The sequence below is a fragment of the Dama dama genome, chromosome 20 (genome assembly GCF_033118175.1).
Source record: "Dama dama isolate Ldn47 chromosome 20, ASM3311817v1, whole genome shotgun sequence".
In the NCBI taxonomy this organism is placed as follows: domain Eukaryota; kingdom Metazoa; phylum Chordata; class Mammalia; order Artiodactyla; family Cervidae; genus Dama; species Dama dama.
The window spans coordinates 116426440-116441009 of NC_083700.1; the positions used below are offsets into that span (position 1 = coordinate 116426440).

General features: G+C 58.6%; 1 protein-coding gene across 4 annotated transcripts in view; it reads right to left on the minus strand.

Annotated features, from left to right (window-relative positions):
- Positions 1 to 14570, minus strand: part of PASK (PAS domain containing serine/threonine kinase) — a 33321-nt gene that overhangs the window by 8650 nt on the left and 10101 nt on the right. For all 4 annotated transcript variants that reach the window (XM_061122665.1, XM_061122664.1, XM_061122663.1 and 1 more), the window contains exons 7-13: positions 12441 to 12701; positions 11251 to 11404; positions 7037 to 7160; positions 3996 to 5281; positions 2703 to 2884; positions 2151 to 2318; positions 67 to 192 (exon numbers count right to left, since the gene is read on the minus strand). In XM_061122665.1, coding sequence (XP_060978648.1) covers positions 67 to 192; positions 2151 to 2318; positions 2703 to 2884; positions 3996 to 5281; positions 7037 to 7160; positions 11251 to 11404; positions 12441 to 12701 — 2301 coding nt within the window. The remainder of the gene's footprint in view (positions 1 to 66; positions 193 to 2150; positions 2319 to 2702; positions 2885 to 3995; positions 5282 to 7036; positions 7161 to 11250; positions 11405 to 12440; positions 12702 to 14570) is intronic.

The window sequence follows — 14570 nt, forward strand, 5'->3', positions numbered from 1 at the left end:
GGTCTGGCCCTGCTGGGACACCTCCAGGGCAGTGTGCTCGCGCGCGGACGTGAGACAGCACCCCACCTTGATGATGTTGGCGTGCTCCACCTTGCACAGAATGGCGATCTCTAAAGTAACCTTCCCAAGCTTGGGGTCCTCAATCCAACAGTCCTCCAAAACCTTCTCCTTCTTAATAAACTTCACCACCACCTACGAGGGAGACAGGGAATGTCACTGCAGCCCTTCCCACTGGCCCCGCAACAGCTGTGGAGCTTTCACCTCTACCCTAACCCCCACCTCCACCCCCATGAGTCCTGGGACGTGAAAGAAGAAACCTAATAACCACCATCCAATGTGAGGGGGCCAGGAGCAAGTCAGCAGCCAGCCGGAAGTCCCAAGTGGACCTGCACAACCTGCACAGCGGGAGGATGGGGGAAATGGAGGAACCGGGTGGGCTGATGGCAAGACCAGGCCATGGAGGTCTCGGAGAGGGTGTTCCCTAGATACCTCACGTCACCCCGATTTCTCAACCAAGGACTGGATGTCCCGGCCAAGAAAATGAAACAAGAGGCCCGAGAACTGGAAAAATATGAACAAAAATGTCACTCACGTTGGTTTTGAGAACTAATCAGAGAGTTGCACAGGATGGACGGACACAAGACAAATACATGGAAAAAATGGTGTGGTGCAGCCACAAAAAAAGAAAGGAAGCCCACAGTGCCTGCTGGATTGCTGATCCAGACCAAGAATGAGATGACTGCCCTCAGATAAATAAAGATGGCAACAGAAAGTTAAGACGAGTCAGCCAAGAAGCACGTGATGCCCAGAGCAGTGTGTTTAAGCCTCTAGGAGGTGTAAGCACACTCAGACAACTCCACACAGCACAGCGCTCAGTATTAAGTCACAGCTTAGAAACACACACTCAATCCAAGAAGCTAGAAAAACAGCAAAGTTTATAGAAAGTACCAGAAAAGCAACATAAAGAAAACGGATACTTGATGAAAAACATGAGCAATTCTCTGGAAAGTCTGGCAAAGAGGAGAGAGTGTGCACACGAGAGTGAGGAGAGCAGGGGGAACAGCTCTCGCCAGGAACACCTGCAGACGTGATGTCACGGCACCAGCCACCACCGGTGTCCCCAGCTCCACAGGCTGCTCCACATGACTGACGTGAAGAAAGAAAAAACACTCACCTACGCATGAATATAAATGAGAAAATCCCAAATAAAAATGTTAGCAAGCCAGGAGGCTTCCCTGGTGTCCTAGGGCTAAGACTCTGCACTTCCAATGCAGGGGGCCTGGGTTTGATCCCTGGTCAGGGAACTAGATATGACATACCGTGGCTAAAAGATCCCACATGCTGCAGCTAAGATCCAGAGCAATCAAATAAATAAATATAACTATTTAAAAATATATATTAGCAAGCCAAGTTCAGCAATGCACTAAAAAATGTCACAAGGCAATGAAGGATTGAGTCTGCAAATAAAAGTTGACTGTGGTTATTCATATATTAATAAAAGAAACAAGAACATGATCGTTGCAATAGATGCTGAAAAGTCATTAGACCTAAATCAATATTTATTCCTTAAATTAAAAAAAAATTGAACTTAAAATAAAATGAAATAGTCTCAAACAAAAAGTATCCATCAAGAAATGAAAGAGCCTCAAACAAAAGTCAAGAAATAAAAGGAGTCACCGGAGTGGGCAGAGGACCACCAGGAGGCTGGGCGGCATACCTGTTACTCCTCACGGCTCTGCAGGTCCCAGTCAAGGTGACAGCAGGAAGGAAAAGAAGGCAATGAGATGTAAATAATAGAGAAGGGGGCACAATCATCAGTGCCAGCAGAGGAAGAAACCAAATAGATCGACTGAAAAATCACTAAAACCAACATGACTTTAACACAGACGCCCCTGCTGTCCAGCCAAGCACGCAGCTGTGGCAGATTCCAGCAATGACGAGCAACGTGGTGACAGGTCCCACATGGGCCCTCCCAGGAAGCAGCGGGCCAGGCCCGGGATATCCAGGCGGCCTGGGGGTTTGCAGGGACAGGCAGTATGGTCACCAAACGCCCCGGCAACTACAGGTGTACCCACAGTGGGACTGGGAGGGAGGGTGTGAGGTGCATCAGAGCCACCCCCCAGCACCCCCACCCCTCAGGAGCCCAGTACCTCCTTATTCGCCTCCTTATCCACCGCCGTCCACACGAAGCCAAAGGCCCCGCTGCCGATCGGGCTGAGCGTGCTGTACTTAAGGGAGTACGCCCCCTCGCAGGCTGCCAGCCCCTCCGGCTCCACGGCCTTGGGGGGCTCCTCAAAACAGGGTTTGGTTCCAAGCACCTGCGCCCACAAAGGCAAGTCTGAGGGACCACACGCAGCACGCTGAAGCGGGGGTAGCAGAGACGGCCGTGGCCCCCTGCCCACAGCGGGCAGGGAGAGCGGCACCCACGGCCCCGCCTGCTCCTCAGGCCCCTGGGGTCCCCAGCCCGAGACACGCTCTCTAGAGGTACGCCCAGGGCCTGAATGTGCCAGTGCAAACTGGCGCTCACCCAGGCCCCACCGTGCACACGGGCACATGCAGACTTGAAAGCCCACGTGTGGCTCGCACCTCACCCAGGAGGCTGGACGGCAGTGTGGGGAGCCACAGAGCCTCTCCCGCCCCGGAGGACACAGGTGCTGACGGGACGGGCGGGTGGACAGCAGGTGCCGTCCACAGACACGCACCTCCCCCAGGCTGGCCGCGGACAGCTCGCAGGTGGAGTGGGCAGAGCTGGGCAGGCTGGCCAGCAGCAGGCGGCTGCGCAGGGCCGAGTCCAGGCGGCTGTGCAGCAGGTCCTTCACCAGCCAGCAGCAGAAGAGGGTGGCTGGGCCCTGGAGCTCCACGCGCCGCACCTCAAACTGCACACCTGCGGAGGGCGGCAAGACCGGACCCCCGCTGAGCCCCACAGCCGTGCGCGGCCTCCATGCAGGGCAGCCACGCAGGCAGGGCCCTGCACCCGCAGAAAGGCACGGCTGAGGCCAGCAGCCACACCTCCCCGGCATGGGGCCAGGGGCCGGCCCGTCTGCCAGGGCAGCTGGAGGCCAAGCGGCTCAGGGGAGACCCACCACCAGCAACCAACACAGATGAGCCTGGAGAAGCTGCCCCAGCACCCTTCAGAGTCTGGCTGGGGAGCCACGCACACAGGTGCCACCCCGCCACACACCCTATGCACACCACGGCACACCACCGGGGCACAGGTGTGTGTGGACACAGCCTCCTGGGGACATAGCAAAGCAAACGTGCCTAGCTTCTTCCTGGCAGGGGGTTTACAGGTTATTTTATTTTCTTCTTTTTAGTCTTTTATTTCTAGTATTTCTACAAATAACATATATCACTCATAAAACTTTTTTAAGGTTAGGAAAAAAGCCCTGAGGTCAACACTAGGAAATTGGCAACGAGGAAAACAACTGGCTGAAATACAGCACCGCTGGAAAATTAGGAAAATAAAAAGGGACAAGTTAAAGGGCTGACCCCCACCCCCCAGAGCAGAGGTTCCAAGAAGGGCAGCCTCCTTGCACACGGAACACATGCAGGCTTGAAATCCCACATGTGGCTAGAACCCCACCCAGAATGTCAGAAGACCGTCAGAAGCCATACAGAGGCTCTCCCCACCCCGGAGGACTCAGGGCACTGCCGGGAGGGCGGGCTCGGTCCTCACCCAGACCTGGCTGTCCCTGAACCCCGACAGCCTGTGGAGATCCGAGCCCCACCCTCCCCTCCCGGCAGGACTGCTGCATCGCACAGAGCGGCCGGGACCCCAGACTACCCCCGCCAGCACACGTACTTGTAGTCCTAACTTTCAAGAGGCAAACTGTAACTTCAAGTTCTTCTCTTAATATAATTCATCATTTCTGCCATACTATTCCAGGGGTGAAGCCCCCCGAGACACCAGGATGAGGAGCCCCCCACCCCACAGAGCGCACTCTCGGGGCAGCAGGAGACCAGGCCCCCTGCCCGCCCCACCTGCCCGCACATACTCAGCTGCGAACCGTCCCGGTGGCAGCAGCTCCCCCTGTAGGTGCCCTCCTGGATCTCCGGCTGCAGGTCGGCCACCCTAAGGGGTGCAGGGCCGGGGCCCTGGGCTCTCACGGGCGTGGAGGTGACCTGGAGGCTCAGCCCGGGTGCCTCCAACAGGCAGTCATCCTCAGGGCCGGCTCCCGGCACGGGGAGGATGCAGCTCGGGCTGTGGCGGCCATTCACATCCTGGTGCTCGGAGGACACCAGACAGGTCTGGGACGGCTCTGTCTCCTCCAGGCCCAGGCGGCTCTCGCGGAAGCGCCGGCCCCCACCCAGATCAACGCAGGTGCCGGTCAGCAGCAGCAGCTCCCGGTCGTTCAGCACGTCTGACTGCTGCCTGTGCAGGACACCCACGTCTGCATCAGAGCCCACCAGGGAAGGCGAGGGTGTGCCCCCAAGTTCAGATGTGGCGCACGAACAGTTGGAAGAAGTTCGGTCTGTCCAGTCCCTGAAAACAAGCTCCTTGAGGTTCCAGGAAAACGAATTCTCGCCAGCCTCCGGGGCCTCCACAGCCTCCAGGGCACCGGGCAGGTCGGTGGCCAGGGCGTAGCAGGCCGAGGAGCTGCCCGAGCGGCCGCCCCGTGGGTCTATGGCTCTCAGGTCCGACAAGGATGCAGGGGCAGAAGGCAGGGGCTGCCCCGTCAGGACCAGCTCAGCGTAGGAGACAGCCCTAGGCCCTGCGAAGCTCGAGGCAGACAGCTGCTCCTTTATCAGGCATGTGTGCAGCTCCTCTCTGTCCCGCCGCATGCCCAGCCAGGGCTCGTCCAAAGGCGGCGTCGAGAACAGGAGCTGCAGCGTCCCTGCGGGGCTGGGGGCCGAGGGCGGGCTTCCTGGCAGCATGCTCTGCTGCCCCTGGGGGCCCTGCCCGGCCAGGCGACCCTCGGTGTGGGGCGCGGCAGTGGTGGCAGTGTCAGGGCCCTGGTCTGAAACGCTAGTGCCGGCCCACCCAACCTGTACCTCCTGACATGGGCCCTGCGACTCATCCCCACCGCTCCTGTCTGCACCCAGGGCAGCAGCTTCCGAGTCTTCCTGGGAAGCAGACGGCTTCGTGTCCCCCAGGTCAGACTGACTCCCCCGCTGAAGGCCCCGGCTGAGGCGCTCTGCTGTCGCCGGCCGCTCTTGCTCTGAGATGGAGCGCTGCTGGCCCTCGGGTGACGAGGAGCCGCTGCGGGCGGATGGGCCTCCCTCAGGCACATCTCGCAGGCACTCGGGCGGTGACCAGCTTCCTCCTGGGATGCTGTCCCCCCTGCGGGTTGTGACATGGGACGACACAGTCACTTAGGAGCCACAGAGGTGATCACACGGATTCCCCCTCCACCACCAGAGTCAAGCACAAAGCGATGACCACCATGAACAGGACTGAAGAGAAGATGAACTTTCATAACAAAGTTAAAAAGTGAAACACCAAGTCACGCGTTCTCCAGGCAAATTCACACTTAGCAGTGACTCACCCAGGCACAGTCCAAGCACTAGGACCCTGTGCTGAAGGCTGTGGTCCCCATGCTCACCATGCGGTGAGCAGGCCCCAACAGCCAGCCAGGGGGTCAGGCTCCCTGTGCCCGCGCAGCAGGAGGTATGGGGAGAAAGGGGAGGAATCACGACGGCTACAAACACCACCAGATCTACAGCACAGAGCGGGAGGGCAAGAAGAGTCAGGGCTGGGAGAGCTGGGCGCAGGGTCCTGGGAGCCAGAGCACAGAGCCCCCGGCATGCTGGGGACGGGGGACCACAGAGGAAGAGGCCGCCATGGTGACTGTGGTGACCGCTTTGCAGGTGACTGCAAAGCCGCGGATAGGGGTCCACCCCGGCCACTAACACCCACTCGGCACAGTGCTAGGCGCCGCCCCGGGTCAGCCCAGGCCAGACAACAGCCCCGGGGGCAACAGAAAGTGGCGGTGCCCAGCCTGGCTGGGGGACAGGCGTGCGGCAATGGGTAAACATTGCAGCAGAGGGCCAGGAAGAGGCACTGAGAGGCAGGCTCCGCTCAAGGACCGCTGCAGGGGAGGCGGCTGTGAGCGGGGTTCCAAGGACCTGCAGGACTCTCTAGGGGAACGAAGGGGCGACGGGCCCTCCCCTCCTCACCCCGTGTGTGTGAGCGCTCAGCAAGGACTGATGGGGTCATGCTGCTCCAACCACTGAAGCCAAGCCGGAAGCCAGGGGGTGACACAAACAGCAGGGGCTGCGTGAGAAGCAGGCTTGCTCCGGGGATGCACAGTGCCTCCAGCACGTGCACATGTTTAGGAGGGCGTGTGCAGGGCAGCCTGTCTGTGTAGCAAGGGCTTACACTCAAGGGCATGGGGAGATGGTCTGGAAGGAGGTCACAGCTGGGAGAGTTGGGGGACTTTTGCTGTTCATCATTATTCCTCAGTAGTTAAACACACACATTCACGTAGCACGTGTTTAAAACATCATTTCAAAAAAACTAGAAAACTGTGTGGTATCGATAAATCTCGCACAATGGAGAGCTAAAGAAGCCAGAAACAAGGACATGCTTCTGGTCCAGTTCAGGACAGGCACTGCTGACCTGTGTCCTGACCCCAGGGCAGCGAGGGACGCCGAGCGGAGCGGGAGCAGCCCCTCCCGGGGGAGAGGAGAAAGGCCCACCGAGGTTAGCGCGTTACTGTACACTCAATCTCAAAGTGATTTTTCAAAATGAGAAACTGGTTGAAAACACACCAAAACACTGCACACAACAGGACTGATAACTGAACAAGTGGATGTGTCTAACTTTCCTAAGTTTTCCAAAATGAACCCTTCTCATCTAAATAGAATACTGTGTTATTTAAAAACACACAGCAAACAGAGTCAAGAGATTTTTGAAACGAGGAAGTTATGCTGGGACCAGTTCCCTGGATCCTGCCTAAATGCTTCCTTACCCGTAAAACAGGCCGGCGACACGGCAGCAGCACGGCCATCCAGGGGCGCCGGTGTCACCCCTGTCATCACATGCAGAGCACCCTCCCCCTCCCACATGCACCTGCCCCTCCCTTGGAGGACTTACCCCGGAGGGGGCGGTGCCGGCGGGGAGGCGGGCAGGGAGCCCCTGGGGTCTGTGGGGACCGGGGCTATAGGGGATGTGTCCTGGCTCTCCGCTGGCTTTGAGGTCTCGGTGTCCACCTTTGGATCTGGCAAAAAAAAGAGTGTTTCCCACTGGCTGATGCATCCCACTGAAAACCACCTCCCGTCCGCTGAGCGGGGGGGCCTGACCTGACCTCAGAAATGCTGCCAGGCCCACGTCCTCAGTGCAGCCCTGGCTCCCAGCCCAGGCCCTGGGCCCCTCACTGCTGACAGCCCCCAGGAGCTCCACTCTCTGATGCCGGGGGAGAACCAGAGGCCTGCGGCCTAAGCCTGCTCCTCTCCTCGGGGCCTCTGGCCTCCCCGTCATGCCTGGCCTGCTCCCTTTCCCAGAAGCCCTGTTCCTTCAGGCCTGGGGACCCAGAAGGCACAGGCTCCCCGGCTCTGCTTTCCCTCTGGAGCATGGTGTCTTCTCCGCCTCATGCTTGCACATGCATCACCTGGATCTGCCCAGGCTCCAGAGGCCAGACAGAGTGCCAGCCTACAGCAGGGCCAGGCCACCACAGTAACCAGGGTGGCAGGGGCGCGACTGTCCATGCTACACAGCGGCCTGCACGGGGCAGGCTCCCAGGAAGAGTCTGGCCCCCACTGGCAGGAGCGGCAGACTGGCACCGCGAGCAAGCGTGCAATGCCCACAGGTCCACCCTGGAGACCATGAGGGCAGAGGTCCGCTGATGCCGCCCACCCAATTTCCTACAAAGAACATGAATTATACACACACACTGAAAGAACTTAGATTCTGGAAAAAGAGAAAAGGGAACGTAACAATGACAGAGAAAGAAAAACTTGAAAAAAGAGTTTTTGCAAATAGAAAAATCCAGATACAATGAAGGAAACCTCATGTTAAGAAAAGGGGCCATTCAAAGAGAGTCAATAGCCTGACAAAGCATCTTTTAAAAACTGAACACCAGGGACATCCCTGGTGTCCAATGGTGAAGAATCTGCACTTCCAATGCAGGGGACATGGGTCTGATCCCTGATCAGGAAACAAAGATCCACATGCCACAGACAAACTAAGGCCACACACCACAACTACTGAGCTTGCACACGCTGGGGCCAGCGTGGCACGAGAAGGGAGGCCATGCACCACAAAGAGATCCTGCATGACATGGGAAACACTCCAAACACTGCAATCAAGGCCCGACACACACCATCTGACAGTGAGCACTCACATCCTGTCAGACGCCACACAGTCACATATGAGGCCCAACACACACCATCTGACAGTGAGCACTCACGTCCTGTCAGACACGACACAGTCACATCTGAGGCCCGACACACACCATCTGACAGTGAGCACTCATGTCCTGTCAGACGCCACACAGTCACATCTGAGGCCCGACACACACCATCTGACAGTGAGCACTCACGTCCTGTCAGACGCCACACAGTCACATCTGAGGCCCGACACACACCATCTGACAGTGAGCACTCACGTCCTGTCAGACGCCACACAGTCACATCTGAGGCCCGACACACACCATCTGACAGTGAGCACTCACGTCCTGTCAGACGCCACACAGTCACATCTGAGGCCCGACACACACCATCTGACAGTGAGCACTCACGTCCTGTCAGACGCCACACAGTCACATCTGAGGCCCGACACACACCATCTGACAGTGAGCACTCACGTCCTGTCAGACGCCACACAGTCACATCTGAGGCCCGACACACACCATCTGACAGTGAGCACTCACGTCCTGTCAGACACCACAGTCACATCTGAGGCCCGACACACACCATCTGACAGTGAGCACTCACGTCCTGTCAGACGCCACACAGTCACATCTGAGGCCCGACACACACCATCTGACAGTGAGCACTCACGTCCTGTCAGACGCCACACAGTCACATCTGAGGCCCGACACACACCATCTGACAGTGAGCACTCACGTCCTGTCAGACACCACACAGTCACATCTGAGGCCCGACACACACCATCTGACAGTGAGCACTCACGTCCTGTCAGACACCACAGTCACATCTGAGGCCCGACACACACCATCTGACAGTGAGCACTCACGTCCTGTCAGACACCACACAGTCACATCTGAGGCCCGACACACACCATCTGACAGTGAGCACTCACGTCCTGTCAGACACCACACAGTCACATCTGAGGCCCGACACACACCATCTGACAGTGAGCACTCACGTCCTGTCAGACACCACACAGTCACATCTGAGGCCCGACACACACCATCTGACAGTGAGCACTCACGTCCTGTCAGACACCACACAGTCACATCTGAGGCCCGACACACACCATCTGACAGTGAGCACTCACGTCCTGTCAGACGCCACACAGTCACATCTGAGGCCCGACACACACCATCTGACAGTGAGCACTCACGTCCTGTCAGACGCCACACAGTCACATCTGAGGCCCGACACACACCATCTGACAGTGAGCACTCACGTCCTGTCAGACACCACAGTCACATCTGAGGCCCGACACACACCATCTGACAGTGAGCACTCACGTCCTGTCAGACGCCACACAGTCACATCTGAGGCCCGACACACACCATCTGACAGTGAGCACTCACGTCCTGTCAGACGCCACACAGTCACATCTGAGGCCCGACACACACCATCTGACAGTGAGCACTCACGTCCTGTCAGACACCACAGTCACATCTGAGGCCCGACACACACCATCTGACAGTGAGCACTCACGTCCTGTCAGACACCACACAGTCACATCTGAGGCCCGACACACACCATCTGACAGTGAGCACTCACGTCCTGTCAGACGCCACACAGTCACATCTGAGGCCCGACACACACCATCTGACAGTGAGCACTCACGTCCTGTCAGACGCCACACAGTCACATCTGAGGCCCGACACACACCATCTGACAGTGAGCACTCACATCCTGTCAGACACCACAGCCACATCTGAGATCTGACACACACCATCTGACAGCAAGAACTCACGTCCTGTCAGACACCACACAGTCACATTTCCCCTCAGTGACTGTATGAAATCCACTGGTGTTTCCTCCAAGTCCAGGTCTTTCCCCAGACTCACCCTCAGGTGACGGCACTCGTGGGCGCAGACCTCGGTCGGCCCCCAAGGCGACACCAGGGCTGCCCCACATAGCCTCCTGGAGGGGAATTGAGCCCCCCAGAGGCTGCCAGATCCTCCGCTGGGCCTTGCTTCCTGGGGCTCCACCTCTAGAGAACAGACAGTGGTCCGTGCAGCGGGAGCCCCACAGTGCACCCCTCACACAGTGCTACAGTGTCACAGTGTGGACTCAGGGCTTTTATTGAAGTCACCTAAATGTTAAGTTAAAAGCACTGGAAGGCTTCCCTGGTGGCTCAGTGTAAAGAATCCATCTGCCAGTGCAAGAGACACAGATTCAGCCTCTGGTCTGGGATGAGCCCACGTGCTGTGCGGCAGTGAGGCCCGGGCGCCACCACTCCTGAGCCTGTGCCCTAGATTCTGCGAGCCGCAGCCAGGAGTCATGAGCCTCAGCTACTGGATGGAGCCCGTGCACCCTAGAGCCGGTGCTCCCCAACAGAAGCCACTGCAGTGAGAAGCCCTCGCACCTTGACTGGAGAGGAGCCTCCACTCTCCACAACTAGAGAAACGCCTGCACAGTGACAAAGACCCTGCACAGCTAAAACTAAATAAGTAAATTAGAGGAAAAAAAAACAAACAAACACTGGAAATAGACAAAACTAGACAAATTTTATGAGACTGCTAACTCAGGGATGGATCTGACATCAGTCCCACCTTCAGCTACTTACATAAAGCTACGTCACTTACTCCCACAGCAAGACTGCCAACTAGCTGTGGCACTAGATGCAGGCACACGTGACTTACTTGGGCATCTCCCATCCTGCGCTCTGCGCAAACACAGCTGTGAGCCCCACTAAAGTGTCCTATCCCTGGAACGTGGAAGGCCCACAAGACACAGAGAAGAACACCACCAGCACAGCTGTGAGCCCCACACACGCGTCCCATTCCCTGGAACGTGGAAGGCCCACAAGACACAGAGAAGAACACCAAATCCACAGTACAGGATCCCCACGCCACCACCGCCCCCCATCATGCCCACGCCCACCCCCAGCTGCAGCCCCTTTCCCGTGGAGGGGGTGGCCCGGGAGGAGGAGGGGGCTGGCCTCACCCTGGGCTGTGCCGGCAGGCTCGTCCTCCAGGCTGACCCCAGGCCCACTCTGGCTGCCAGCGTCCAGGCAGCTGGCCAGGTCCCGCAGAGGTAAGGAGCTGTCATAGGCAAGGTCCATGTGGTGGTAGAAACCAGGAATCAGGAAGGTGATGTTCTAGGAAACAAAGGGTGCTTCAGAACTCGGCGAGGCCCCACCCGGGCAGAGTGTGAAGAGGACGTGAGCAGGCCTGGACAAGGTCCGGAAAAACCCCAGGTCAAGCTCCTCTCGGCAGGTCCGAGCACCCCTGACACCCACCATGGAAATCACAACTAGTTTCTCTTTCCCTTAGCAAACCCTAACCAGCCTTCTGTCATGTACTCCCTGCAAGGACTCGGTGCCCCCACGTTCCTGTGGGAAGCCCTTGTCCAGAAATCACTCCAACTGTGTGATCGTTAACTTCAATTGAACTGTTTCACTTGATTCAAACTAGTATTTCTACTAGAAAACAGGGCAGGACCTCTTTTGAGGCTCTGGTTAAAGCTCTGGCTGGCTGGTTGGTGTGCAGTGCTGGCCCCAGTGAGGGTGGCGAGAGGGGATGGCTGCCTGTGGGCATCGAGGTACTCAGCGGAAGGTGTGGGGAGCCCAGCCAGCACCCACCTCAAGAGCCGGGCCAGCGAGGCATGGGGCCAGGGGCAGGGGGCTGCTCAGATGTCGAGTGACGCACCACATAGCAGCCTCTCCCTCCAGCATGAACCACCCCCTCAACCAAGTGGGCGCCCACGCCCCTCCCCAGAAGCCCTGGAGGATCGCGGAGACCACGAGGGAGGGCCCCTCTCAGGCGGCCTAAGAGGCTCGCCTGCCCGCAGAGCCCAGCCCAGTCCAAGAAAGAGGTTACAGAGATGCCTCCTCCGAGCCAACCCACCGTGGCCCCCAGATGGCTGGAGGAGGTGTGGAGGCTGTGACAACACCCTGCAGGAACTCAGACCAGACCTCGTGTGGGACAGGCTTTCGGGCAGAGCCCCTTCCCTCTCCTGAGGGGCACCTGACACGCAAGGGCTCTGACGGAGGTCCAGACAAACGGGCACAGGCGGGGCGTGGGGCCAAGGCAGAGGTCCCGCTCTCTGGGCCCAAGTCCCCAGGGAAGCCGGCCACTGCAGCAGCAGGCACGGTGCACAGGCCTCTGGGGGTCACACCCAGCCTCCCAGCCCACCTTGCCCAGGAGCTCAGCCTTTCCGTAACCAAACAGCATCAGGGCAAAGCTGTGGTTGATGCCGTAGATGGTCCCATCGGGCAGGAGTGTGATGAGCCCACTGATGGTGGAGAACACCCAGATGGATGCTGAGTAGCCCCCGCCAGGGGCCACCTCGCCATCTGCAGCCTCCTCGCTGCTGGGCTGGGACTTCAGCTTCAGGCTCAGGGGGAAGGTGGCGCCATCCCTGGCTCTTCCGACGGACCTCTGAATCTTGAGATTCTGGAAGAAAGGCACACCACTGCGCCCACTGCGGCACCTCCAGTGGCCCAAGCTGTGAGGTTCTGTTGCTCGGCGGGCACCCCCGGGACACCCACCCTCCACCCTGCTCTTCCTGCCTCATCTCCCCACCGCCCCCCCCACCCTAGGGAAGGCAGAGACCTGACCAAGAGCCGCGGCCAGGACCCAAGCCAGCATGACCGCTCTCCACTCCAGAAGAGCCCAAATGCAGTGCACACAGGGGCCGTCAAGCCACGCGCCAGGACCGGCCTGGCCCCTCCCCTAAGCCTGCAGGAAGCGAGTCCCTGTGCTCCCCACCTGGACCACCAGGCCCCCAGCACCTGCCTCTGCAGCCGGGGGGACGGGGGCTCCCCAGACTGCTGGCCTCCGGGTAGTCTGTCCATCTCCACTCTGCCTCCACGGCCCCCCCATCATCCACACCACCAAGTCCTCCATCAAATTTTTCTGCTTTAAACACTCAGAACCTGTCCACTCTCCCAAGCAAATCCCACAAGAGAAGCGTCTAACAGGCTTTCCAGGTCAGCTCCTTTCTGCTCTCAAGACGGCCAGCCCCCAGGCCTGTGTCTACCCCTCACCCAGTGTGCCTGCCTCCTTTTTAAGGGTTCCCCCACAAGATCTGCAGAGGCCCAAGGCCCAAACATGGGGAAGCTCCCTGCACCAGCCCTGCACCCTGACCGGGGGCGGAACTCAAGACCCCAGACTCCCCCTGGTAAGACCCCAGGCCCCAGTGAGCCCCGAGGAAAGAAGGGCACAGCCACTTTTGCTGCAGAGGTGACAGGTGGATCCAGCATGGAGCTGCTGGGAGTATGCCTGCACATGTCTTTTGGTACACACACACGTGTGCACGTGTGCCTCCTGGCAGACACAAACACATGCCTCCTGGCACACACACCTCCTCTGGATGCGTGCCTGGGGTGGGGCAGAAGTGTGCTTATGTTCAGAGTTAAGCAAGGGCTTCCCAGGTGGCGCTAATGGTAAAGAATCCACCTGCCAACGCAGGAGACAAAAGAGACATGGGTTCGATCCCTGGGTCGGAAAGATCCCCTGGAGGAACACCTGGCAACCCACTCCAGTATTCCTGCCTGGAGAATCCCATGGACAGAGGAGCCTGGCAGTTACAGTCCATAGAATAGCAAAGATTAGGACACAACTGAAGCGACTTAACAAGTCCAAAAGGACTTATGCCAGCACGCCAGAGTTAAGCATGAGAGGCTGCCGAACAGTCCCCTAACAGTGGTTGCACCAACTGAGCCCCACAGCTTTGGGCTTCAGGAGGTCCACTGTCTCAGGACAGAATAAGGGGCATAAAGAGAGCAAGGTGCGGGAGAAGGGGCTTCCCATCGAGCTGGAGGGACTGAAACTAGCACCCCACTGCCCGGGAGGGCCTGGCTCTCAGCCTGAAGGCAGAGGAGAGCCAGGGAGAGCCCACGACATCCTGGAAGGGTCTATTTCCTGCAGCAGCAGAGCCGACCTTACCCCAGCTTGACCACCCCTGACCATCTGACCCTGCAGGTGGCTGATTGTGACATCAGGTGAATCCTGGCAGTGTAACCGCTGTGTGAAGGCCGCACGCTAGTTGTGAAACAGGGCCCCTGGGAACTGGGGGGGCCAGCTGAGAGGAGAACCCCCAGCCCAAACCCCCACTGCCCCCCAGAGCTACCGAGCGACTGCCACCACCTGACCCGCAGTCCTGACTTGGGCGGGAGACGACGCCCACCAGTCACTCCTCCTCCTCGCAGCCCCCAGACCTCTCAAAAAAGAGGCCCCAACAGGAGCTCCAGGAAGGGGACCAGGGGCAGGGGTGGCCAGTCGGGGCGCCGCAGAGGCTCTGAGCCTCGGTCAAGACTGCAG